Raw genomic sequence first — 27,416 nt, 5'->3', positions numbered from 1 at the left:
CTCTGCGTAAAAATGTCTTGAGGCAGTATTTATGGTGTTCATTGTCTTATCTCATCTGAATATGTGTAAGTCATTTTGTGTGTCAGAACTCTTCACAGGTTTTTTAGTCGTTCACGTTTTATGCAAAGTAAGTTAGTGAGCAAGAATTCTAAAATTAGATATTAATTCATTTGGAGTTTATGAACCATATCTAATTGAGACATCTCCTGCTGACAGGAGGTTGGACTTGCTGTAAGGCTAATAGTGATATCTCATTTATAAGGTATCTAGTAAATACTGACTTGAGAGACAGTCCAGCCTTCATCCGTGTCAGATATAAGTATCTAAGGTTTCAGACTAGGACATCAATATCATGCTGAAGGATACAAAAAAATAATAACTAAATAAAAATACAAAGCAGTTGGTAATGCTATGGCTTTAGTTGCCTGACTTTCAGTCGACAAGGCTTTCGTTTCATTTATTTATTTATTTGATTAGTTTTTTAACGAATATTTGACTTATATGACAGCAGCCAGCATTGTCCTTGCGCCAAGTTGGCGTGCTGATCACCTCTTACACAGAGACCCCCACCCCTCCTTCATTTTGTAATGATGCATCCATTTTCACTGATAGCTTATTCCTTGAATTCCTCTACTATGATCCTCCTCTCATTTTCCTTGATTCCTCCACCAATAAACCTTATTCCACCATTATTCTTACTTGGAACTTCAGCACAAATCACTTACCTATTAAATACAGGTACTGTAAGTAAATTAATAAATCTCTCAATTTCTACACAGGAAATTCAAGTTAAGTTTTAGGGAGTTTTTTCACTGACATTCTTTTGTCCATCTTGTTTTATTCCCACCTCTACCTGGCATGCGAACCTGTAATACCCTGTAATCTCTCAGGTAGGGGCAGGCTTTAGAACATGTAGCACCCATCCGCTGACCTGTAAAGCCGTGTGACATATGTACACATCATGTCGTGACAGGGTGCTCAAGTGTTATGGGCTACACCCTGGTCAGTGGTCGTCTCAAGCTGCCAGGGCTGTTGAGATGCAGGGCAGGGGAAGGGCGGTAACTTGGCTGCGTCAGTGAATCATCGGCATGCGGGAACAATACAAATGCTGCCCGGGTAATTCATGACTCTTTGGGCCAGGAATAGGACCTACACCTTAGCACATCTGATTGACATCTGTGTGTAGTTGGCTCCGGACACTGCATAAATAGACCTTTAAATAACACTTGATGGCAGAGTGAATGTTTGTCCTTGATCTGTGTAGTCCAAACGCTGTAGCTTACAAGGAGATACATGTGGATGGTCAGCCTCTCAAGGTAAGCCTATCCTTGTAAACAGAGCTGAAACAGAAACAGTGCTGTCACTGCCTTAGTTCTGTCTAGATGCACATTTTACGAACATCAGTGGAGAAAACCCGCTGACCAGAACAGCCACCTGAAACTGCATCTAAATGGTACTTACTCATTATGCTGTCATGTACATGGATTCTTATTGTACACTAAAATGAGTACAATTTTGCCATTACCTGTTGGGTGAAGATAGCACTGTCCTCATTTTGGCACTCTGTAGTTGCCCACTTTCAGTCACCTGGTCAGGTCACTGTGACACACACATGTACTTACAAGGTGTTGGTTTCAGTCATAGGGCTCCACTGCTCTAGTGGGCTTAATGCAATAAACCGTTGGCAGCACTTGTACGGCCATTTATCTGATGCAAGTGAAGATACATGGAGCTGAATGGAGATCACTTGTCTTCTCAATATGGCCTAAACTGGGAGCTTTATCTGTGGGTGAAAATCATTGTATGATCTTTATGAAAGCTAATTCATTAATTGCCAAGTGATTAACTCCAGTGACTAGTTTTATCAACATTCATGCACTATGTATAAAACTGACTATCAACATAATAGTGAAATGTGTTGAGTAAACCATTAAGTATAGTCCATGAAATAAGTTTGCAGCACATGTACATGTATACACTGTTGAAAGGAGACGTACTGTTCCACAGGTTTTTATGACAATGTGATGACAAAACTGTAATTGCTGAATGGCACTGTTCGTTGTTCACTGTAGGTCACTACCTGACTTCTGTATGTAGTTCAGTTGGGCATGTACTTATCACACGTACATGTACATGCATGTCTGGTGTCAGTCTTTACCCTACTTGATGATCAGCAAACAGTGTTTATAGACCTGCTGTCAGAAGTTATTGCTTCATTGCGTTTCAATAAGCAGTTCGGCTGTTGTACATGTACAACATATCTAATATTTGTTTAATGTCTGGTTCTGGCTTTTGGCATGATAGGTGTGCTCTGTATAAAGTTATCTCATTGACCTGTATCTTCTGCCAGTAGGCTCACAGTATAGGCATGATAAAAGTACCTGGTCCAGGTGCATGTCTCTGGTTGTACATACTATAAATAGATAGTATAAAATGAAGCCTTTGGAGGTTTGCTCGAAAAAAAAATCTAATACCTTACGTAAAATAATTTTTAGATAAGTGTCTGAAGCAGTTTTTCTCTTTCTGAATTTGCCAAATGACTTTGTCTTTTATGATTCAGTTTGGATCAGTACAAGCTTTTTGACTACATTGTTAATTCACCATTGGGGTTTCATTCTTGTTTTACAAGCTTGTCACAGGGATGTTAAACTCATTGGACAGCATTAATGTGAGGTATACTGAATTATAACCTGGTTCTGGGTCGTTAGAGGCTGTATGTTGTGTTGTTCCATTTGCATCACCATGGAGTTGTGTGGACGTACACAGAGGTAAGTCAGTAGGCCAGGTATTAGTCAGTATGTGGTTTTGCGGTCTACACATACTTCCTGGAGCTGAAGTCAAGTGAGAGGTATGTTGTCAACCCCTCTACAACCTGTGCACACTGTTGTCTACTCAGAGAGGTTCTAGCACAATGAGTTAACATTCGGTAGGAACTCGTCATTGCCTGTTTGGCATAATGTAACAGACTGTGTATTCAGTGCTCACTTCTCATCTGTTTTGCATCACTGACAATTCAGTATAACAACATTTGACACACACAAAAAAAGATACTAATACATTTGCAAATGATGTCCATGTACATGTACCTGGCACATTATCAAGTGTTCGATAGACCTGTTTACAGGTATATATTAGCCTGCCCAAATGTATTTCAGTCGGACATGCTCTCACAGATGCTGAGGTACACATATATGTATATAATATGGCGTACAGCTAAAACTGGACAGCTACATGTATCTTGCATGGAAATACATATGTGTATGACCAAGAGTTGTGTACTGCACGTTCAGGAGCATCAGTTTCTCAGTAAAACTGGAAAATTTCTGGAAAATAGGACACAATAATATCAGGTACTATAATTAATTGATTTGTTTTGTCTGGAACCTGTTAGGCATAAAACCCCAGCAGTTGCGAATAAATCATTAGCCTGTAAATGTTGTCTTCATGACAAATTATTGCAATTTTTTAATGATGGTACATGTACATGTATAATGTACGTGTACATAGCTGATTTCATGTGAATGATAATTCTTGTAGATTTCCTTCTTATAAAGTAAATAGGAATGAAAGTTTTGTAAATGTTGAGCAAACTTGTTCACATGTTCAGTGTAAATGTAAATTATGTAAGTGCATGGTTTCAACAGGGCTGGGTTTGACTGCCCACTGTTTAAGTACATCTGCTTTGCTCAAAACTGAGAGCAGAAACTCTCGTGAAAGTGAATTCTGATTTTTGCGTTTTTTCATCCAGTCTTAAATTCTAGTATATGTAGTTTTTACTTAGCAACACTGCTTTGAGCTGTTCAGTGATGTCTCTTCTATGAATGGTGGTCTAATAAGATACAGTTTATATATGCGTTTACATTATATGTGCTCACATGCTGTACATGTAGCTGTGTGAACTGTGTACAGGCACATGTATGATGTACTATGCCCACAGATCTATGTACAACATAATAGTGAGTACAGTATTAGTTGAATTAACACTGGTGCATGTTCAGAGGATGGGGTGGCATATAAACTCCCTTTGTTCTTATAAAGTGTTTATGAGTGTCTAGTATATGTACAAGGCTGTACTTGGGTACATATGTGTTTGTGTTCCTGTGTTCTATTTGATAGTGAATACACAGGTACTGTTTGCAGTATACATGTAACATTTATGACATGATTGCCAATTGACATTTTATGTCAGTTCATGTAGCTACATGTAATCCTTACAGATTTCTGTTTTTGTGGTGCAGGTAATTGTACATAAGGATAAGACATGTGACCATAAATGTAACTGTGTGTCTGATATTGGTTAACAATAACTTCTGTACAAAGTTGTCACATGAGAGGAAACTTTTGGTTGATAAACAGGTGACTCATTCGTCGCAAACACACACGTGTACCTTGTTCATACACTTAAGGAATAGAGATCCATCTTCCTGTCAACCTGAGGTTATCAATTTGTATTGATCACAACTGATTGATGGCATTCAGGAAGTTGATCATGTTATAAATGTGTCGCTGGGTCTATTTTCATCTTCACAGGAATATCCCTTGGTCATGATATGCGTTCATCATTATGTTAAACTAGCTTCAGAACAGATGCATGCAGGCAGTGTCCTAGGTGAATGGGGATACATGTAGTTATGTGTTTCTGGTTATGATCTGTGTATTTATAATACAATCCTGTCATTGTTCATTGTCCTTTGTTTGTAAACAAAGGGAACAATGGTAGTGGAGTTGTGGGTGCTGCATGTTGTGATGGATACAGTTTTGGCCGGTGACAAACTGTTGCTACCGTACCTGGCTGGTACCTGACCTTGAGACCTTCCTCATGTGCTGGGAGCCCTGTGTTTCCACGCTGGCTGAGTCAAGGATTGCTAATGTGATGTACAAATGTTAACATTGTCCTGTGCTGTTTGATACCTGTTTGTATGCTCACTACCTGTGCTTGTGGCGGCACAGCGTTTTTTTTTCTGTCAGGGCGACAAATGCCCGTATTGGCAAAGCATTTACATTGTGGGGGCATTGGGCATGTGACAGGCCGTGGATTACCAAAAATAAGGTGTCAGCATATCTGCATCCTGTGAGCCCCCACCAGCTGGTAAATCTGGCCTTTCAGCACTCGTGTACTCATACTATACTAGTACCTGTGATGCTGCAGTTGTAATGTTCTGCCTTGCTCTCACATGCATTCATGCAGATAAACCTGTGAACATCAGAGGCATGTGCTTTGTGCATGTATACGTGTTTATATCATGATGATTTAATGTCCATGTATAATTTTGTTTTGGTGTTTGGTTATAGAGTCGCCGCTCCAAGATGGCCACAGTGGGAGAGCAGGTACAAATCAGTAGTCACACTGTGGACAAAGTGACCAAGGCTAAAGTAACCCTGGAAAATTACTACTCCAATCTTATCTCTCAGCATGAGGAGAGGGAGAACAGGTAAGGGCCCTGACACATTTGTCAGCAGCTTTCTGAGCTTTGACAGGGCTCAGCCTTGACACCATATTGATTCCTCACTAATCCTGCATCTCTCTGCATAATAAATGGCTTGTTTACCTGGTGAGCTCTGTGCAGCAAGTACAAAACATTTAAAAACAAACTGTTGTCTTCAAATTGCCTTGAAGAAGTTTTTTTTACTTTAGTACTGAATTTGATAGACTGGGAAGTTTTGTTGACTTCACTTTTTCTAGTAAAGGTGTGAAAAAAATGTACCTGTGTGAAAAGAAATTTAAGGTTTTGAACAGAAAGTGTACTAAAATTGAGATTGCTTGTTGTACATGTAGATATCGTCTCCTGGAGCAGTCCATGGAAGAGGAGGGTTTGTCTGATGAACAGGTTTGTGGTTTATATTTTCCAAAATACTCTCATTAAACACCTGTGTTACTAAGCAGTAACTGTACAATAACTTAACAGTTCTTGTAGTATGTCTTGTAGCTCACAGTGTATAAAGTCTATGAAAGAGGCATGAACAACTAATGAGTTTTGCTAATGAGTTTGTATGATTTAGAAATCCTCAGTTATAGATGGAACCCACAGCAGAAAGTTACACTGTGCATGTATATTGTCTTTGTCTTGTACATGTCTGTTCAGTTATGTTCCTCATCAGTGTGTTTGAAGTTATCAAAGCAATGCTTACATGTAGTTTATTAAGTAATGGTGCAATGGAGCTTTAGAATATTATCTTGTTGCATTGGGATATCTGTCCATTTCCCCTCTGTCATTTACTGATAACTTTTCATATTCATACAGTTTTCCATATGGATGGATCAACAGTTCAAGGTCATAATTTCTCCGCCTTCTATAGAATGTGCGGATTGCTGGGGAACATGTGGAACACATAGTTAGAAATTTTTAATGTTTAGAAGAAATGCTTCATCTTGAGAACATTTGTTGTAGAAAAACGAACGGCGACAACAACATGCTACCAAAGAGACAGAGTTCCTACGGTTAAAACGATCACGATTAGGGGTGGAAGATTTTGACCCTATCAAAGTCATAGGACGAGGAGCGTTTGGTGAGGTAAGTGATATACATGTTTGCACTTTCACTTTCAAACTAAACACGAGTACAGATGTGACTTTCCGCATTCAAGGTAGTTCTCGGTTGTGAAATCATGGCTGAGTGTGTTATTTTTCTTTGTAGCAGATTATTTGCTTTATCCTGAAGATGCGATTAAACTGTTCCTCATTTGTAGTGTATGTGAGCTTGGCTGCCTAGAAGCCGGTCACAGGCTGACCTACATACCTGGCAGTATCTCGGAGTGAAAGCTGAGCTGTGTCATAACATAACATGATCTGGGGGATGTGTGTTAACCTGGGTTAATCCCACCACTCTCATCATGAATTTCATGTGGTCCATGTTACACAACCAGATAGATTGCAAAGATGTCAGATCGGGATCCAAATTACCTAATAATTATAAATTGGTTAGTAGAAGGTGTCTTTTTCATGCTGCAATTAGTTTAGAGGGGCCTTGTATCTAAATTTTATTCAGGAATATATATGCCTTTGAGGATATGGATTTTCGTTAAACATGCACTCATAAATTTGACTGAAAATATTTTTTGACATTGCATAAAATCATGAATTGAATGTGGAAATGTTTTAAGGAACATGAAAATTGTACCAAACATGTGTGAAAACACCTTTTCTTTGTACACTATGCACTACACTAGGAATATAAATATATGTTTTTGTTGTGTGAAGTCCTCATGCCTGTGACTTGATATCAGATGTGAGGTTCCCAGGCTAGTAATTTGCTAGCTGTACTGCCAGATTTACAAAGATGACATAAGCTGCCAGACTTAGTGACCCAGAATAAACTGCGCTGTCCTCTGACGAGTGACATAAAGAGCAGTGATGCTTGGTGATCTGGTATAATTTTCATGAAATGTCTTCTGACCTACCTTTGGAATGGTAACCTGGAAACAAGTGCCTTGACACTAAAACAATGAAAGTGTAAGATTATTAGCAGTGATGCTTTGTGACATACATTTGGAATAAGTTCTGCTGAATTGTCTTTTGGCCTACTGAGAATAGCCATCTATGAGTAGAGAAGGGAAGTTCCTTGATATTAAAGCAATGACTTTGTGGCTATTCTCTCTGACCTAAATAAATATATATAATAGCTTTGTAGCCAGCCTTATTTTCAGTAGTTTATACTTGTGGCTTTGGTATTCTCTGATGTGTAGATGTAGTAATAATAATAGAACTTGCTTTGATACAACAAAGCATGGAATAATCGAACTGTCACTTTGATGTCTTCTACCATTGGATTTGCACCTTTGATATCCTTTTGCCTTCAAGAATATTAGCATAGATGTCCCCTCAGTAATTGTGGTATCCTTTAAGCTATACTGTTAATTAAGATGCTCTGTGAAGTGGAATATCCATTGCCTGAGATGGCTAATCCAAAACCAAGTTGTTTTAAGTTTAATCTTTTGATATGAATTAACTGTTATGTAACATGTCAAAGGGTATTAACCATTGGAAGTCTGGACCTAATTATGCTGATGGACAAAAGGTCCTGAGCTTTTGATTGATATGATGTGCAACTGTCAGTTCATTATGGTTTGGTATATCAAAGTTAGTACTTATACATAGGGTTACTGACTACTGTATGTGTTTAGTATGAAGACATCTTACGTATAGGGTTACTGACTTCTGCATGTGTTTAGTATGAAGACATTTTACACGTAAGGTTACTGACTCTGGTATGTGTTTTGTATGAAGACATCTTACACATAGGGTTACTGACTTCAGTATGTGTTTAGTATGAAGACATCTTACACATAGGGTTACTGACGTCTTCATGTGTTTAGTGTGAAGACATCCGATTTTGAAAACATGATGACCCAGTAGAACTTGTATTGTAACTTTGGCATTTGTTAGCAAAAATGCATTGTTCTTACATTTGCACATTTTGAAATCAAGTGTCGGGTATTCGCAATGGGAAACTCATAAAACTCCTTCCTGCTTGTATCAAGACAGTCCAAAGCTGTGAACTCATTTGTTCTTTCCTTTGTTAGGTCACATTTATTGGTGAACAAAGTACACACTCACTGCAATATCACAAAAAAAAAAAAAATCTGATGCGTTCTACTGCCATTTAGACCGTCTGTGTAGGTCGTCCTTGAGTCTCCGATTAGATTCAAACTTTTCACATTTGAGTTTTGATGTGTATGAAATTTCAGTAGGCAGTACTATAAATGAAAAGGAAGAGCCTCTGACTGTTTCATGTCAGCTCTAGTTGAAGCTCACTGCGCTGATGTGTCAGATACTAGACCCAAAGTAGAGCTTATTTCTAGACTATCCACTCATTTCACTTCACCTTTTTGCAGTTTGAATTGACAATGCTTGTTGTTACTAAGAGTTAACCGCTCTTCTCAGAAAGGGGTAATTGGTTGGGCTGTCAGCAAGTATTACATTGTAGTACAGCAACATGTCAGTGAAGGAAGAGGCCACCAGATGTATATCTGACTTAAGTGAGATTACAAAACCAATTTATTAATACAACTATTACAACGGCATTGGATTAATGTTGAAACCAATGCTATGTGTATTTCCTCAGGCGTTACAGAGTTTCTGGGTTTATAATATTGCTGGTGCTATCTCCAGCCAGCCTTTAACAAATTCACCATGGATGGTTGTGTGGTCTGCTCAGTTTCCTCCCACCATATTGCTGGCCACTGTTATATTCTTATGTAAGGGAAATATGCTTGAGTTCAGCATAAAAGTCCAGTCAAATGAGTAGATAGATATAAAAAGATGAAATAATCTGCAACTTTTCATGAGGTTTTTACCTAGGAGGTGGTCTGTGTGACACATGTCATGCGATCACAAATATGTGGAGGGCTCCTGCAAATATCCTGGGCCTTTGTAATCTAGTATGTGTGAAAGTTTAGAGTACAGGTGAGGTGTTGAGTGTGTCCTGTATTGGCTGAGGGATTTGGCAGTGTTTACCTGTCCTGGGCGTGCCAGCTTAAACTACAGTATAACTCATCACCCATTTCCGGACCCTGTGAGCGGTTAACAGTTTAATGAGGTCAGCACTACTACCAGATCAATATGATATGAGGTGAGGCACATTTGAGTTACGTGAGTGGGGACTTCTTGTTATGTGTATATAGTACACCCACTAAATCCCCCCTTCCCATGATGTGAGCCAAGCTAGGGTCACCTTTTACGCATAGGCCAATGAAATACAGCTCTGCCTGGGCTGACTGGTGTAATTCTAAGGTAACAGATGATGATAAGCAGAAAATTTTCAGGGTGTTTGTGCGTACCCCTGTTGAATGGATAAACTCGTGACGGCTTCTACAAAGGAAGAAGAAAAGAAACACGGCCAGACACCTGTCTGTTGCGGGAACACCTTGAGTGTATCTACTGTATGCTCAGACTGATTTGCTTCGTGATTATAGAGTACTGTGCAGCTGGTGTAGGGTTTAGTAGGGTGGTCCCAAGGAGAGGCTCGATCTCCAGAAGTGTTATCAAACATCCTGACTTTAACCACTCTACATGGTAATATACAACCCACTTTAGCAACACTTTAATGTGTCTTTCTTGTTCAGCTATCTTCCTATGTTTGTTATAGGTCAGCACCAGTGTTTATTTCAAGCTTCTCTGCACTTAGTGTTCTTTCTCTTAGATAAAAACAAATTTGAGCGTGTTTCCGTGTATAACTATTATAGTATGCTGATATTTTGTTGAGAACTACATGTAGTGGTATCCCTAGGGTCAGTTCTGCCTGACAAAAGGCTTCTACATAAAGGTTATCAGCACGGAATCTGGGTTCATGAGTATTTGATGCCCAGTTTAAGGGTGATTTATGTGTGAAATTAAACTTTACATCCACTGAGTCACATTGTGACACACTTCACCTTTTTCCGATGTTTTCTTTTAACATTAAATTCCATACGGAACTTAGATGACCACCTAGCGTTTAATGTTTTCTGTTGCAAAAACACATATATCATCAGTGAAGTGAAAGAGAAAACAAGACAAGTTTGTATATAGTCCGCTGTTTTTATCTTGTTGTGGTGATTGTTTGGGCCATATAGACCGTGAAGTCTGCCGGTTTCTACTTTGTATCTCATGAAAAATGTTGAATACATCAGTGAATCCTGAAGGAACAGATGCAGACTTCAACTTGTGGAATGGTTCATATGGTCTTTCTTGCACTTGGTGATAGATTTAGATCATTCAAGGAGTCCCTTTTCCAAGACCCTCCCCCATCCCCCCAATACCCCTCTCCATAGTGCTTGGATTATCCCAGGCTGATAAGGCATAGGGTGAGTGATTGAGTGTATGAGGTTTAACGTAGTACTTAACAATTTTTCGGTCATATGACGAAGAAGGAGTCCTTAGAGTGCATGACTCTGTAATGTGCCTCCTTGTTGCAGGTCGGATTTCCAGCGCTCTTTTATTTAGTGCTGCTTCACTGAGATGACTTACCAAAGGCAAGTAAGCCGCCCCACCCAAGCCATTACACTGATACGGGTCAAACAAGTCGGTGCACTATCCCCTTCATGCTGAAAGCCAAGCGAGGAAGCCACAACTTCCTCTTTCAAGGTCTTATCAGGCACAGGGAATACATCGTGGCAATAGCTCCATGTGGCACAGGTTTAAGCCTTCATATACACTTTCAAAGAGCTTAGTAATGGCCTCAGATTGATTTCATGCGCTAAAATCAATACATTTAATGCTAACTTCACATTGGAAGATTGTTGATACAGAAGTTGTGCATCAATAGGTAAAGCATATGCCAGGGATATTATTTTTGTGCCTATTTGGGAGGATCAATATATGTATTTTTGTCAAGTTTGAAGATGTGCCTTACAGGGGAGTCTTTTGAGGTAGACTGGTGTGTTAGGGGTAGACTGACCTTGTCAGATTTACCTAATGCTCTGTCCTGGTCAGATCTACCTGGTGCTATGTCCTAGATCTGTGTAGTAATTGTGGAAGATAGCCAAGTCCTGGGTTACACAGCCTTGTAGTTTGTGATGTAGAGGAGTGATAATGTGACCACAGAGGTGTCAGTTTAGGGGGTTAGATGTCTTAACAAGCTGTCATGCTGTAGTAGTGTCAGGGGTATCTATGCCATCAGCCATGAGGCCAGCTCAGGGCCATTGATATCTCTGACTTGCTGTGGTTTTACACCACACAGACTCTGTTGATCAGGGACAGTATGTAAACTAGATAGACAAATAGGGAGCTTCTCTGCTATGCGATAAGGAATCAGGAGAGAAAACACCTCCGGCAGGCCGGACTGTGCATGGGACTGCATTTTTTCCCATACTCTCCTCTAACTCAGATCAGAACCCAGCTTTCAGAACATCTTTGAAGAATCATTCAGGATTTCTCACAGGGCTTGATACGATGACCCTGGTTGTAATTTAGCGAGTGGGATGGACAAAACAAAGAACAAGAACAGTGGCATTTTTTTGTGTAAAATTTGAAGTATTTTTCCCTCATCTTCTGGCATGTCATTAAAAGAACAGTGAAGTAGTTGCACAAAATGAGCTATGTTTTTAGCAGCGTGAGAAGTACATGGGGTCAGGGGGGATCCACTGCTGGAATATGCCCACTCCCCGGCTTAAGGCCCATTCCACAACTCCACAAATATTCACATCTTTGTATGTCACAATCTCCTAATTTCCCCAGAGGAAATCCAGCGGAAGTAAATTTATGTCTTCATAGATTTAGGGTGTAACCCCTTCCCCCTCAAAAAGGGTGAAATGAACACACATGTATGTGTGTCAAAAAAAAAAAAAAAAAAATTGTAGAAGATTTTTACTCTCCTGAATTTTGTATATTTACAGGTACATGTATGTCAGTATATGGCATTCCAATTGTTTAATACATGCGATGTACAGTGGGTCAGCATATGCTTTTGGGCTAGTTATATGTATGTATGTATGTATGTACGTGTGCTGGAGTGGTTAGAGATCTACATCAGCATATATTATTGTTTGGACAGTTTCTGTCACTGCTGGTTTATGTTACTGACAAGAACAATGGCATGGTAACTGCATACCCTGTGTTCAGTGTTTGCTCTGCTTTTGCTTCAAGTGATTATCTTGTGTTATCTCACTAGGAATGATCAAAGGACTGGAGTTCATCGTTTGAAATGTCACATGAAGTAACCGTCTTTGATGGATGTTTGCCTATAAATGTGTTGGCTACCTCAGGTGTTTTGAGGTAAACTTACCAATATGAGGAACCCCTATAAGTCTAGAGGGTGTTCAGGTGTCACATACAGCATATGTTATTACCCTAACTCCTCTACTTTTTCACCTATGAAAATTGACCAATTTCAGGGCTTCACCAAAAGTGTAATGCTATCAGTCTACACCGATTAGTGTCTTCAGAGTATGCTTGAATGAACACCTTGTAAAGATGCGGAAACCTTGAAGAATTGCTGTATCTGAGGGTAGGACTGAACTAGCTAGCCTGTTATTGAGGTAATCTAAACTACAGGCATGTATTTCTCAGCAAACTTTACACCTGAATACTTGTCACAGGATTGCAGTGCTAAAGACTATTATTGACAGATGAGCTTATATTATTTTGCTGATTGGCTGTCTCTGAAAACTTGCCTGTATACAGTGTCATGGGATTATGTTATTCGTCTTTTAAGATGTCACATTCCGTAAAGCTGAATACATAACGATGCAATATTTTTTTTTGTTTGATTGATGTTTACTGTGATACAGAAGAAGTTTCACTTACATGTACACACATGTAAGGGCTGTCTGGTTTATGGGTAAAGGGTATGGAAGTACGCCAGCACTCTTAGCCAGCTACCTGTCAAACCACCTGACTTAAACACATAGCCCACCCAGCAAGAGCTGGATTTAATTTATTTATCTATTTATTTGATTGGTGTTTTATGCCGTACTCAAGAATATTTCACTTATACGCCGGCAGCCAGCATTATGGTGGGAGGAAACCGGGCAATGCCCTGGGGAAACCCACGACCATCTGCAAGTTGCCGCAGACCTTCCCACATTTGGCCAGTGAGGAAGCCAGCATGAGCTGGACTTGAACTCACAGCGACTGCATTGGTAAGAGGTTCCTAGGTAATTACGCTGCTCTAGTATGCTAACCAATAGTGCCACAGTGGCCTCGAGCTGGATTTGAGACACGTGTATCATTCATATATTGAAAATGATTGATTTGGGTGAGGACCGTGCCTACATGTATATTTAAATAGTTGATTGAGCCAGTGGGAGTCCTAACTCCCATTTAAGATGAATTTAATTTATATGCATGTAATTCACCTGTGACTTATTACTATGACTGTCTGCAAGAACTTTGTGCAGCACAGACCACTGTTATCTAACATGCTGTGGGACTGGGATAAAGTGTGTACTTCAAAGGTTATCTTAGTATCTGTTTGAACTTATGTAAAGTTCATCTCCATGTATACACATGTAAATCTATAACTACAATCAAGTGGTGTTTCCAATGCAAAGTATAGTAGTACTTGTATGTATGTGAATACGAAGTGTTCTTGTTCAAAGTGTAGCAACCACTGTTTTGTTGAATTTGTAACATAGGACTGTGTCACACCACCCTAGGGTGAAGACAGGGTGGCATAGAGACAGTACACACAAAGAAAAACCTGTCCCACCAGTAAGCTGGATTTGGATGTCCTTTATCGAGGCTGTGTTACCTGTGAAGCGTTTGATGTTATCTGGTGTGTGTCAGGCCATGTTTTAGATGTACCTGAACATGATCAATTAGCGTGTCCAAAGTGTAACAGTCTCTCTTGGCCTGGTTATGAACTCCTCTGCTAACCCAGGAAGGATGTCCACTATTTATAGCCTGAGTAATGAGACAGACCTAAAAATACTCGCTTTGTCACCTACTTGAAATAAAGATCACGTAAAATCTATAATGATCGTGTACATGTATATATACCCTTGTTTTTGTCCATTTTGAGAGCCAGTAAAAACTACATCAATATCAGATGTTCTACTCTGTTTTTTTCCACTGGTCTTTTCTACATTAACATTGTACTGGTGATAAAAAGCTGAAATGCTAATTTTTTGCACTCTGATTGAAGAGTAATTCCCACTGTACTGTTGTTGATGGTGTATGTTCATGATGTGGACGGTTAACTCTGGACAAGTGACTGCTATGTTGGGTGTGTACAGTCAGATAGTAAACATAAATGATTGTTACCTGTTTGTGTGCCATTTCACACACAGCGATCCACTTAAGGACACTAGGTTTCATTTCAATGGTGATTTATATATGTACTTGTGTGTATATGTATAGGAAAAGTAATTTTAATAGGTGTTATATATTTACGTGTATATGTATATTTTAGCAGAGAGAAAGTAATTTTAATGGAGGTTTGTATATCCTCAGTTTCCTTATATTTCCTTATATAATTCCTCAAACTTTTTGCATATGAAAGAGCAACTTTCAGTGCATTTTATGAACATTTTTAATTTGTTTTGAAGGCAAAACTACAATTACAAAATAATACCTTCAGAATATGCTTGAATAAATACCTTGCAAACATGTGAAAATGTGGAAGAATTACAGTATGAACATGTATATATATATATTAATGGCAGAAAGAAATGTAGTGTATGTGTGAGGCTTCTGATCATGTCCCATCCAGGATGTGCTGACCATGACTAGGCTCTTTCTGAGGTTATCACTATCTGGTAGACTTTGTCATGACTGTCACAGTAAACCTCTGATGCTTCTCTTCATTTTAAACTTACTTATCCTGAAACAATACATTAATTCTTGAATTTTTGATACAGTGAAACCTGCAAGTGAACTTCATTTTTAGCTTTTCTTGAGGCAAAGAGTGGGATACACACATGTACATGTAATTTTAAAGTACTACTCTTCATAAGGGTCTTAAATTTTGGGCAACCTTCACACCCATGCTTTATACAGGAAGACAGCAGATTCTGAAGTTAACCCTTTTGGATGCCTGCAATTAGATCTGAAATTCTTGAACACATCTCAAAACACTACTCAAGGACATGAAATCAGTTCAATTAAGTTTAAATGCAACTGATTAATTTTATACATGTATTCAGTTTATGTGGATTTTGTGTTCAATATATACCTGTATGGTTTGGCTTAACTTTAGAAATGTTATGCAATAGCTGATGAATGGTTGACTAATGCTGTTGACTTGAATCAAGCCTACACTGGTTTAGTTGTGGCATTATGTCAAGGTGCTTGTAAGGTGTTTGTAAGGTGCTTGTCAGGTGGTTGGCAAAGGCAAGTGCCTCGTCCATCCACAAACAAGCCCACTGATATATAAACATGATGAAAAAAGCAATTTCAAATAAATATAGACAAGAATGTGTTCTATGATGAATTATGTGTATATGACCATTGGTTTGAGGGTTAGGTTGGAATGTTCAGGCTAGTGTTACATAAACCAAGCATGTGTTCAAGTCCAGCTCCTGCTGGTCAGAAAACAAGATTTTGTTGTGAGGTTTTGACAGAAAAAGATCTGCTTATTTGTAAGGTTTCCTGTTGTGGCTCTGCTACCTTTAAATCTGATCACCACCATAATACATGTGTGTGTAATAATCTTGAATATGTCTGGAAATACATGTACCATTGGAATTAAATAAAGTATTAGTCAAATAGGACTCAAAGTTTTAGTCAAATAGGAGAATTAGGTAATTTATCATTAAACTTATATAACTCTGATATAGTGTACTGAACATCATGTGCTCTCAGGATTGGCTAGTGTGAACAAGGTTAGCATTAACATTATTAGCATGAGGGCTTACCCTAATGTCTGTATGAAAGAGCACCTCATTGTGCTATTTGTGCGCCTGTTTAATTTGATTTTGGAGACAAAACTATACTGGATAGGTTGATGAAATTGAGGACTTCGCAGTAGTATGATTTTATCAGTTTATGGAGAATAATGCCTCTAGAATATGCTTGAATAAGCATCTTGCAAATGAGTCAACAGATTGAAGGCTGATGGAGGATCACAGGAAGCTTCAGCACAAGTGGAAAGAAAATAAAATTAGATATCAAATAAAATATTCAGTTCAGGCTCTTAAAGGGCCATTGCACAGCTGTAATGTTTATATGCTCTTGAAATTCTTCTTTTTTTCGGTGGTGAAGTAAGTGCATGTTTTGCCATTCTAATTTCCCTCAGAAACAGAATTATTTTGATAAGAAATGCCAAATAAATTTCTACTGGCTATACATTATCAATGTTTTTCTTTGTAACCTCAGATTTATTTATTTTTATTTATTTTTTTCTGATTTGTGGTTGAAAACCTCCAGCTCTGATATAAACTGTTTATTCCTGTCAGGTTCGACTGGTACAGAAGAAAGATACAGGCCATGTGTATGCCATGAAGATATTGCGAAAGGCTGACATGTTGGAAAAAGAACAGGTTGGTATACTATTAATAATCTTTGTTGTGTTAAAAAGACAGGTGGTGTTATATGACTGACCCAGCCTAAAGTTCATTGAGGAACTGTGTCCAGAAGACAGTGGAGCTCAGTTCAGTTCCTAGATAGCAAACACTATTAAGGTCTTTTTTAAGGTCTTTTTTTTTATAGTTTTTTTTTCAGCCCCTTAATACACGTGTTGTTATTATCTATGTATAACATCCACTTCTTCTTTAACATAACTCTTATTATGGACATTCTCAGCTGAGCTCTTCCCATTATCAAATTGTAAGTTATTCCTGTTAAGTCCTATGATTTGTCAAGTTTGATTTAGAAAGGAAAACGTATATATGTGGAATATGAAATACAAAGTAAATAACTTTTTTTTTTTTGGTAGACATAAATATATTTAACTAATTTTGTTGAAATATCTCATAATTATAGCTAATCATGCTAAGTACAAATTAATTCCATATAAATTAAAGTCCTGTGTGTGTCTGAATTAGATTCCAATCTGGAAAGAGAGCAATGTATTAGGCGCTTAAAGCAGTTGTCTCTGTCATCCCTTAATGATGTATCAGTGTTCTTGTAGACCATTATGGTAGTCCCACATATATTTGGTACTGTTCCTGGTGTATAACTATCAAGGTTTGCTCTAGGCACTTTAACTTTATTCACCCATAAACCTGGCTGTTGTTGCATACATGTAAATGAAACATTCTGTAGTGGGAGCAAAACATCAATCAAATTTAAGGTAAACACTTATGGGTGTTGAATTTTACAGGTGGTGATGCACATGTAATTGTTGTTCACAGGTGGCTCATGTGCGAGCAGAAAGAGATGTTCTTGTCGAGGCTGACCACACGTGGGTGGTCAAAATGTATTATTCTTTTCAAGATGCCATCAACTTGTACCTCATCATGGAGTTTTTACCAGGAGGTAAGTCAGCATGTTCAGGTGTGGTGGTGAGCTCTTGGGTATGAAATGGCCAGAGCCACTTTGCACCTGCTATGGTAGGTGGCGCTGACTGATTCATTATTACAGAATTATGTAGTACAGTCTCTCATTAACATGTCTTTGTACGAAGTCTCTGATGAAGGAATTGGTGTCTGGAAAAATTGACAGGTCTGTGTCAGGGAGTCCATTTGCTTAACATTTCTGTGGAATAACATGCACTCACATTCACCAAGATACCACATATTATGAATGTGATGATAAAGATGAAAACCTTGACTCTCTTAATCATACATTTGTTTTAAAATCTGATTTACATGTGTTTTAGGATTAGATTGTATTCTGCTGTATTAGTTGCTCAGTGATCTAAAGTGTCAACATATTGTAGCTCAGCATCCTTAAATACTAGTGAGAATGCATGCTCAAATCCAGCTCTTTTGATTGTGTTTAAGTACTGGATGAGATACATGTATAGTGGTTTCTCCAAAGTTCCTCATACACAAACCTGACAGCCATTGTACAAATGAACTATTCTTAGTATATGATGAATGAGCATTGATGTCCCCAATTCAGCCGTATTTCAGCCATATTGTGGCAAGAGCATATCAGGGAACTGTACTTGTACATAGCTTTTGACATGAGAATATGAAATTTGCCAAGCATAACCTAAGCCCAGACTACAACATCAAACACCCACAAGCGAACAAGTACGGTTATAGTGGTGACTTAAGAGTTATGGATAATCTATAAATAGCATCTGGACTTATCTGTGGTAGTTTAGGTTGTGTTTGAGGAAATCCCTGTTTTACTATTCAGTGGTGTACTGTGTGGTTGTGACATCAGCGGGTGACAGGTGCTTGTTCATTTCCTCGATCAATCTCACAATACACCGGTAACAGGATACCTGCTCAATACTGACTGAGTGCTGCATCCTGTAGATGCGTGTCTTATTCCACCCCTTTGTTCTGTACACTTCACTCCAGGCTTGTCAAGTCACAACACTGCTAGACAACTTATCATCATAGACTAGGTATCCTAAAATAGAATAAATTGCTTTAACCTTACATCAGCTGAAGATTGCTTCAAGAATTTTCCCTGGATGTGGTAGTGAGGAACAAGAAAAGAAAAAGACTCATTTCCAAAGTTCAGCTAACATCAAAGTGGCATACTTGAAAATCTAGTGGACATCTTTGTAGTTCTATGCAAACCTGTATCAGGTCACAATTTTTGTTGTAATTTTTCCAATTTTGAATGACAAGACATGCATGTAGGCAGGACCTTATTATAAAGGATATGTTACGGTTTATCATGATGATGATGTTGTACCAAAAAGTGTAGTGCAAAAGTTTGGCAAACTTACAAGCCAAAAACAATGTGTGTAACTCATCTTCTAATAGAACAGTGGTGAATGGACAGGCGAACCACATTGGGGTATTCCCAAGAAGTTTTCATCTGTTTCCACGTGATCAGTTTTCATTATCTTCTATCCAAGTATATTAATGGGATTGGATAATGGGACTGTTATTCAAGTTTTTTCATCTTCTTTTTTTATACAATCTTCTGGTGCACACAATAAAAGTGTACTTGAAAAAGTGACAGATGTAATCAGTGATGAAGATTAGTGAAAAAGTGCTGGAACTAATTACCTGTACAGGCATGTAGAGAAGATCTGACAGAGAGAGATGGGATCTGTACAATTCACTATGTTGTCGTATGAAGTCACTTTGACATAGTGATCAATGAGGTCATATGGGAGACTCGAGGACAAAAGGTGCACAGAAGATCCAAATGACAGTAGAACGCAGCATTTTCTTCTGTGACGTTGCAGTGCATGTGTACTTTATGTACGTTTTAGGAGCACACATACACCGATAATTGTGACGTAAAAAAGGCAAGAACAAATGAGTTCACAGTTTTGAACAGACGAGAAGGAGTTTTACTAGTTCCCCATTCTGACCTCACCCGTGTACTCATGGAAACCTGAAGCCGTGCAGCTAGCCAGCTCATGAAAAACTATTAACTGACATTTGATTTTATCTCTGTTCTTATTTTCATTGTCGAGTTTTTAATTACAATTACAATTTGAACCTATTTATGTTGTCTATAATGGCTTCATGCATGTAGCCGTAATAAGATACATGTCCAGAATTTGATCTATTTTTCACTGTATTGATCATTTACTGTGTGCAGCAGAGTAGTAGTGCCAAGGTACGCACAGTATTAGGCTATAGCAGGCGACACTCCATTTATAGCTCTTGTCCATGTTATTTGCCTATATTCAACCCATTAAGCAATTCGTGTTGCGCATTAGTATAGTATTTCTGACCTTTATATGTGCATTGTGTGCAAAGCTCTACGTGGAAACTACTTCTGAAATGATGGAAAAATGATGAGAGATATAATCAATATGTCAGACCCACGATAAAAGACACATTGCATTGTGGATGGGAGAGTGGAAATAACATGATAGCTAAACTTTCATCATCATGGCAAGCAACATGTAACAGAAGTGCCAATGGTGCATTAAGTTTTCTAAAGTTAAGTTGAAAGTGTGTTCTGCATGTATATGTTTGCCCAGGATTCTGACAGAGTGATCCGCATTACTGAAGAACTCTTAATTACTATGTTCAAGACCTATCAATTAAGTAAATAAATAAATATCACGTTACACCTGAAACACCACCTCTCTAAACCATTGATATGTAACTTAGCTACCAGAGAAATTTCTCCGTATTTCACGTTGCATACTTTATTGTTAAGACTACTGTTCAGACTGTTTGATTCATAAAGTATAAATCAACACAGGTGCATTTACTTAGTGGGCACAATATACTTCTCATGTTTTTGAGAATTGCGATGATTTTCACCTATTAGCGCTGAAGGTGTAAGGAGGATTATTTTGTAAACACTATACACGTATGTGACCAAGAAGTACATTGTTAGAGGCCAATAGATAAAAATTAGTAGTAGAATATTACTCTTTGTGCTAAAACTTCCATTTTCCAGTAGGATGTCATCCTACCTTCTAAACAAGCGTAAGACACCTTTTATAAGATTAATAGAACTCTCAGAATCCAGCAAAAAGTCCAAGTTAGTCACAAGCGAAGTTTTGGGTTGTTTACCGAACCAGTAATGGTACCCGTGATTAATCTGTCCAAATTTGGATACTGTACACTGTGTTCCTCTGAAAGTTTGGCTTTCTGAAGTGATACATTTTGCTTGAGTGATTCATACACGTTAAGCTTAAAGTGCTACTTCAGTCCTAAGAGACGCAAGGTTGAAATATTTAACTGATATGAAGGATACTCTGTGGAATATAGCCAGCACCACGGTCTCAAAAACTTTATGCTGAATAACACTGTTTAACACCTATAAGTGAAGAATCCTGAGAAACAAATTCTTTGGCAGTTTCCGTAAAATTTTCCTGATGCGATGTAGTAACATTCCATTCATAACATATTATGATGAATCAGGCTGATAAGACGTCACCTAAGGCAGTTACGCTGGAATGGCGTCACCTAAGGCAGTTACGCTGGAATGGCGTCAAAGCACGTTTGAACGTAGGACGTCATTTGTGGCTATAAGTTAGGGGTGGGTGGTGTCAAATGTTCTTGCTTGATGTCACAAAAGGGAAACAGAGAAATAATGGCTTTAATACAGTGTATTTTTTCTACAAGGAAGCAATTCCCACTATCTCTGTTGTTATCATTTAACCTTGCCTTTAAGACATAGATGTCTTAACGCTGAAGTAGCTCTTTAGTAGAGTTCAAGTTTGATGAGTGGTGCTTGAAATACAGTATATAACAAGCACTTGTGCATGTACGTGTGGGTTGTTGGTCAACAGTATTTTAACTTCGACAAAGGAATTTCAAGTTGGACGAAGTATTGTATCTTTAAGATGGTATTCTTGGCACTACCTTGTTGGCACTCAACATTATTATTATAAAGATAAATAGGCCAAGTACTGGTCCAAGCCTGGTTTCAATATAATATTACTGGGTGTGGTGGCATGTGGTGTATTCATAGCAATGTTCCATTGAGGCAGCGCTGTAGATATTTCCACACTGGGGCTCGTCTGCTACTTGGAGACACTGTTGTGATATGATGAAAATACTGCTGAATGTAATGTTGAATCCTAAACAAACCAACTGGTATGGTATCCCATTGTAAGTTTACTATGTTGACGGATATTATCTAACCAAAGTTTGGTTTTGCTGCTTGCAGGTGACATGATGACCCTACTGATGAAGAAGGACACTTTGACAGAAGACCAAACACAGTTTTATGTAGCTGAGACAGTTTTAGCTATTGATTCTATACACAAGCTGGGCTTTATTCACCGTGATATCAAACCTGACAACCTTTTATTAGATGCCAAGGTATGTGTATTTATGACACTATTCACTTTAAGGCCATCTTTAAAAACCTGGAAAAATTATGGTTGGTGTAGGTATAAGTGAATTCTGTTTTTTGTCTTTGTTCTATCTGATGAAGAAGTTGGAGTTTTTACGGAAATTACATGAAGGCGGAAAATAACAAAATCCAATAAAAAAAAATTCCCATTGTTAAAGTCCCCAGGTTATGCCTGACGAACAGATTTTTAATGTTGTCTTAATAAAACATCATATTGTGTAATTGAACATCAATTTTCTTGAAACTGCTGTGTTTCAGATCCGAGTTATCAGCTTTATAAAATATTCTGAAATGAAAAATGAAGGCATTATAAGGTTTGTTTTATAAATGTAACTAAAATCTTTAATACTAGTACATTAATCACTCGCTTGCTTGTTTGTTGATTTTATCGGTGTCAACGATTCATGCAAATGGTATAGGTTTACTGTTCTTTTGTTGTGAAATATTTCTTTGAAAGATTAAAAAAGTTATTATTTTTATTTTTTGGCCATATTAAATTATCTGATTTTGGAACTGTGTACTGGTCTTAAAAAGTCCCACAGAACAGAGTTCTACAAAGATCTATCTCAGGCCAAGCCTGGAGATTTTCTGTGAGTATAACTATTGTAGCATGATTAAAGGGCCTGGTGTTCAAAACTTTTTTTTCTGCATAAAGCAACTTTATTTTTGAGGTTTACCCCACCTCAAAGGTGATGAGTGGACATGGAAATGCTCTTTTGTGTGGCCTCCCTTCATTAAACAGTCCACCCATCTGGCATACCTGTCCATGTGATCAAAATGCTGTATATTATTTGAATAGTTTTTACCCAATCAAGGTTCAGACTTACTCAGTGGTTTGTGATCATCAAAGGGATGATTGGAATTGATTTCATCGGGAACTGTAATTCATCCTGTCGGCTGTCTTGGATGTCTCAGCCAGTTTTTCTAGAAGAGGTTTGCAGATACTGAAAAAGGCAAATTGTCACATACTAACGCAGTGGGGATGGAACGAGCACAGATGTCAAAACTATCAAGTTAGAACTATTTCTGATTCAATTGCAACAATATTGTGAAGAAAGGGAGAATCATTTCTTGGTCATTATGCTTTTTAACAGTCACTGTGACCTTGTCCTTTTTGCTTTGATCTGTTACAGCAAACATGAATATGAATCCCATGGATTCTAAAAGAAAAGCTGAAAGCTGGAAGCGAAACAGACGAGCATTGGTATGTTGGTTATGTGTTCCATACCACATTTATGCGTTTGTTGCAGGCATAAAGATGAATTAGAAGTGAATTTCTTACTGCAAAAACTTAAGTGTTGGCATCAAAAGTATCATTTTATGGCCTTCATTTGCTCCTGAAAGTTCAGCCTTACATACCAAACTTAAGGGTGAAATACAGTAACTCATAAGCCAACAGTTAGCAAGGTGCAGTCAGTTTTATTTGTGATCAATGACATGTATGTTTCTAAATATTGTGACTTCAGGCCTACTCAACGGTAGGAACACCAGACTATATTTGCCCCTGAGGTGTTTATGCAGACAGGCTATACAAGCTCTTGTGATTGGTGGTCTCTAGGGGTCATTATGTATGAGATGTTGATTGGTGAGTGGCCTGTCAAAGGGTAACATCAAAATCTTTTCTATTTTTTCCCATTTAATACATATCATACACGGAATTTGTGACATGGTCTTCAGCTCTAGATTTAACTGACTGTTATAAGCCAGGGCATTGCAGTGGCTGGTAGATGAAAAATGCATCAGTTAAGTGTGTTTCAGTGTGATTATGTGCATTAAATGTAGCTGACAAGATATCATTAGAGACACACCCATTTCATGAAGTTCATGTATTAATGCAAACAAAATATTATTTGTTTAAATTCTAAGAAAGACTTGAAAAAGGAATATCACAGACATGAAAAAAGGAGAGGGGATGGGGAGAGGGGGGAGACTTGTAAATCTTTAATACAGAGATCTTTTTCTGGGTGAGGAGAAAGCCTACCACCTGGTAAATTAACAGTTGGAGTCAAATCCTTCATGCCATAATCCACGAGAAAGGTGTTGTTATGTTGACAAATTGCTCCTGGTTTTAGGTTATCCTCCATTCTGCTCCAGAGAGTCCACAGGAAACGTACAGGAAGGTGATGAACTGGAGAGAGACTCTTATCTTCCCTCCTGAAGTGCCAATATCTAATGAATCCAGGGAGTTTATCCAAAGTAAGTCCATCAGGACTCATAAAGGGTTTTTCTTTGCATAGATTTTTAAAGAGAGATAAATGCATTTAAATGTATGAATGCTGTGGAGGGCAGGTATTTTGTTATTACAACATCACAAAAACTTCTCCCCTACCCTTGTTTTCTTACCTAAATGCATGTTTTAATGTTGGAAAAGCTCTCATTACCTGTAAGTAAAAGATTGTCTGTATCAAACTTCCATGTTGAAATGGTTTATTGGACATTTGACAATACCTTTAGGTTACATTATGATCATGTACAAATGAGAAAACCTCCTTCCTGTATTCTGAAGTACAAGCCGAGTGTTCTGGCTAGAGTGTAGTGTTAATGCTGACCAGTTTGCTTCTTTCCTGCCAGGCTGTGTTGTGACCCAGAGCACAGGCTGGGGGCTGGTGGGACAGAGGAGATTAAACCTCAGGTGTTCTTCAAGGGAGTTGATTGGGAACACATCAGGTAAGTTACACCACTCCCTCAAAATGAAGGTTTAATCTAGGCATACAGTAGACTTATCATGTTATGAATGAATCCGGACAAAGGACATATAGACTAACACATGTTCTTGGTCAGATTTGAATTCTACTGAATGACCTCACTTGTGGCCACTGTACCATTTATACGAGAGGTTTTTAGGAGCAATCTTTTGTTAGGAGGGATCTCTGAAAATGGATATTAAGGGCGGGTGGAAAACACACTATGTGCCGTCAAGACAGTTTTACCTTTGTGCACTGATTTGAAATGCCTAGGAAATGCAGTTTTTGTAATTTTGTAAGCCATTTAGAGAAAATTTAAAGGAAAAGAAAACTTAAAATAATGACACTGTAGGCTGAAAAAAGCACATTATTTTCTATCTGGTGGTGCCTGCTGCATAATTTTTTGATTTTTCCTCGCCATACACGTAAAGTCTGAAAATGGTAAAGCTGGCATAAATCGCTGAGTTCATCGCGTCCTCCATCTTTAACAGCGTGTAATTTATGCTGGGGGTGTGTTGCCTCTCAGCCAGTGAAAGTCGCTAAAACTGTGGCTTGTTCGTGTAAACTTGGGACCCAGGCCCAACATTCCAGTTTAACGATTGTCTGGGAAGAAGAGTTATACCGGAAATGTACGAACTGCACTTCGGCGGTTTCCAACGGCAAATCTCCTCCTAACACAGAAAACTTCAGGACTAGTTCTTAGGCAAAGTGCAGTCGCCCACAGCAGATTTTGGCGCTGACTTTATTTATAATTTATCAACTTGAGGTGCATATTAGAATTTTTTTATGGCATGCACCTGCGAGGAAATGCATACTCTTTTCAATGGTATTTGTTTGATATTTAAAGTTCCTTCTTTGAGAATGCCCCATGATGAAACACATATACAACAGACCCTTTAACAGAACTCCATCAAATATATGTATATCAGCTTCGTTTAAGATCTCTCAACATTTCGTTGATCAGATGTCATGGCTTTCTGCATTCTGTTGCCTAGAAAATTTCTTGACATATTTTATACATATGGCATTCTTCTAAAGGAGAATTTCACTTCTTGTAGTTTTCATAAATCCAAAACTTTGGTATCAGGTTTTACTGCTGCTTTTATATAGCAAGGGAGGTAATTCAGAGGATGCCTACTGTGTGATGCAGATTGTGCTCAGACTTTTCTGTAATTAACAATTTTTACGGATGTAAAACAGATATCAATTATAAGATCAAAATCGTTGCATCTGTTGCAAGAAGCAGTGTTGCAGTATAATGGAATCTAATTATGTATGGTATACAAGTGGTATACAAGTGTCCAACAAGTGTGTAGTTCGTTGTTTTTTGTCCCTTGATATGTACCCAAGAAAAATTATATACTTGTGTGTTGCTGAAATGGTTACGTAAATAAGGGTCTTTGAAACCTGGTTTTGTACTGAGTAATTTATCTCCGGATATAATAATTCAATATAAGATTTTAAAAAAGGTAACATTTTGTATGTATTACAACAGGGACAGACCGGCAGCTATTCCTGTTGATGTGAAGAGTATAGATGATACGTCCAATTTTGATGAATTCCCAGAAATTGATCTCAAGTGGCGTAAGTAACCAAGATATTGTGGCATTCCCTTTGTCACTGAGTAAGGTTCTGTAAAGTTCTATATTGTGAGACAATAGAACTTTCATTGGTTACATAAACATGATGAAGAGTGATCAAAACATTTGGTGAACCTGTCTGTTTAACTGTTTTATTCACCTGAGTTTTATACGACTAAGAGTTCATCCTAAGTAAAGAATAATTTCCTTTTTGATGAAAAGACATAATCTTGGTTGAGAGTATCCATGATGTTAATGCAAGACTGCACTATAAGCTTCAGAAATTCTGATTTCATGAAAAATTAGAAATTGAATTTGTTTGATATTTCAGATGCTGCCAATAACCCTCCCACAACAGTTGCTGGTAAGTTGTTAAATCTGTTAACCTCGCAAAAAAATAATTTAATTCGTGATTCAAGGGAAGTAACTTCTATTAATCCTAAGTTATCTCCCCTCTTGCACACTTTCTGTTTATGTTGGAGGGAGGTTTTTGGGTGGCTAAAATAGTGTGGTTTTAACAAGTGACACAGCCAGCTATGATGCATTTTCTTATTGACTTTATGCTTAGATTAAATTCAGTATATAGGAATTAGTTTGCTGAGTATAAACAAATCTAGTAAAACAAAAAAACATGTATATTATGTTAAAACCAGTCATAGACCAATATCAAAAAGAAAGAGCCTATAACATTTTTTAACAAGATAACTACAATGAATTAATAAAGTAACTCTTCATCTGCAATTTTCTTACAGCCTCGCCACATCCAGAAGGTGAAAAAGAATCCAAATACAAAGACTGGGTGTTCATCAACTATACATATAAAAGATTCGAGGGCCTTACTCAAAAGGGAGCCATGAGGCCACCGTTGTCAAAGAGCTGAGGTCCATGAGG

General features: G+C 38.0%; 1 protein-coding gene across 1 annotated transcript; it reads left to right on the top strand.

Annotated features, from left to right (window-relative positions):
- The first annotated feature begins 987 nt into the window (after nt 1-987).
- Nucleotides 988-27,416, top strand: LOC135467376 (serine/threonine-protein kinase 38-like). The gene is given in 20 exon segments (XM_064745149.1): nt 988-1,058; nt 1,265-1,316; nt 5,293-5,432; nt 5,777-5,828; nt 6,390-6,512; nt 16,813-16,896; nt 17,710-17,833; nt 22,073-22,227; nt 22,729-22,773; nt 22,775-22,823; nt 22,826-22,855; nt 23,395-23,465; nt 23,728-23,760; nt 23,762-23,846; nt 24,334-24,353; nt 24,355-24,461; nt 24,833-24,928; nt 26,441-26,529; nt 26,857-26,889; nt 27,278-27,416. Coding segments are annotated over 20 exon segments (1,587 nt in total). The 3' UTR covers nt 27,406-27,416.

Source organism: Liolophura sinensis, chromosome 6 (genome assembly GCF_032854445.1).
Source record: "Liolophura sinensis isolate JHLJ2023 chromosome 6, CUHK_Ljap_v2, whole genome shotgun sequence".
NCBI classification, from domain to species: Eukaryota; Metazoa; Mollusca; class Polyplacophora; order Chitonida; family Chitonidae; genus Liolophura; species Liolophura sinensis.
Note: the sequence above shows the minus strand (reverse complement) of the source record. Positions and strands in the feature narration are given on the sequence as shown.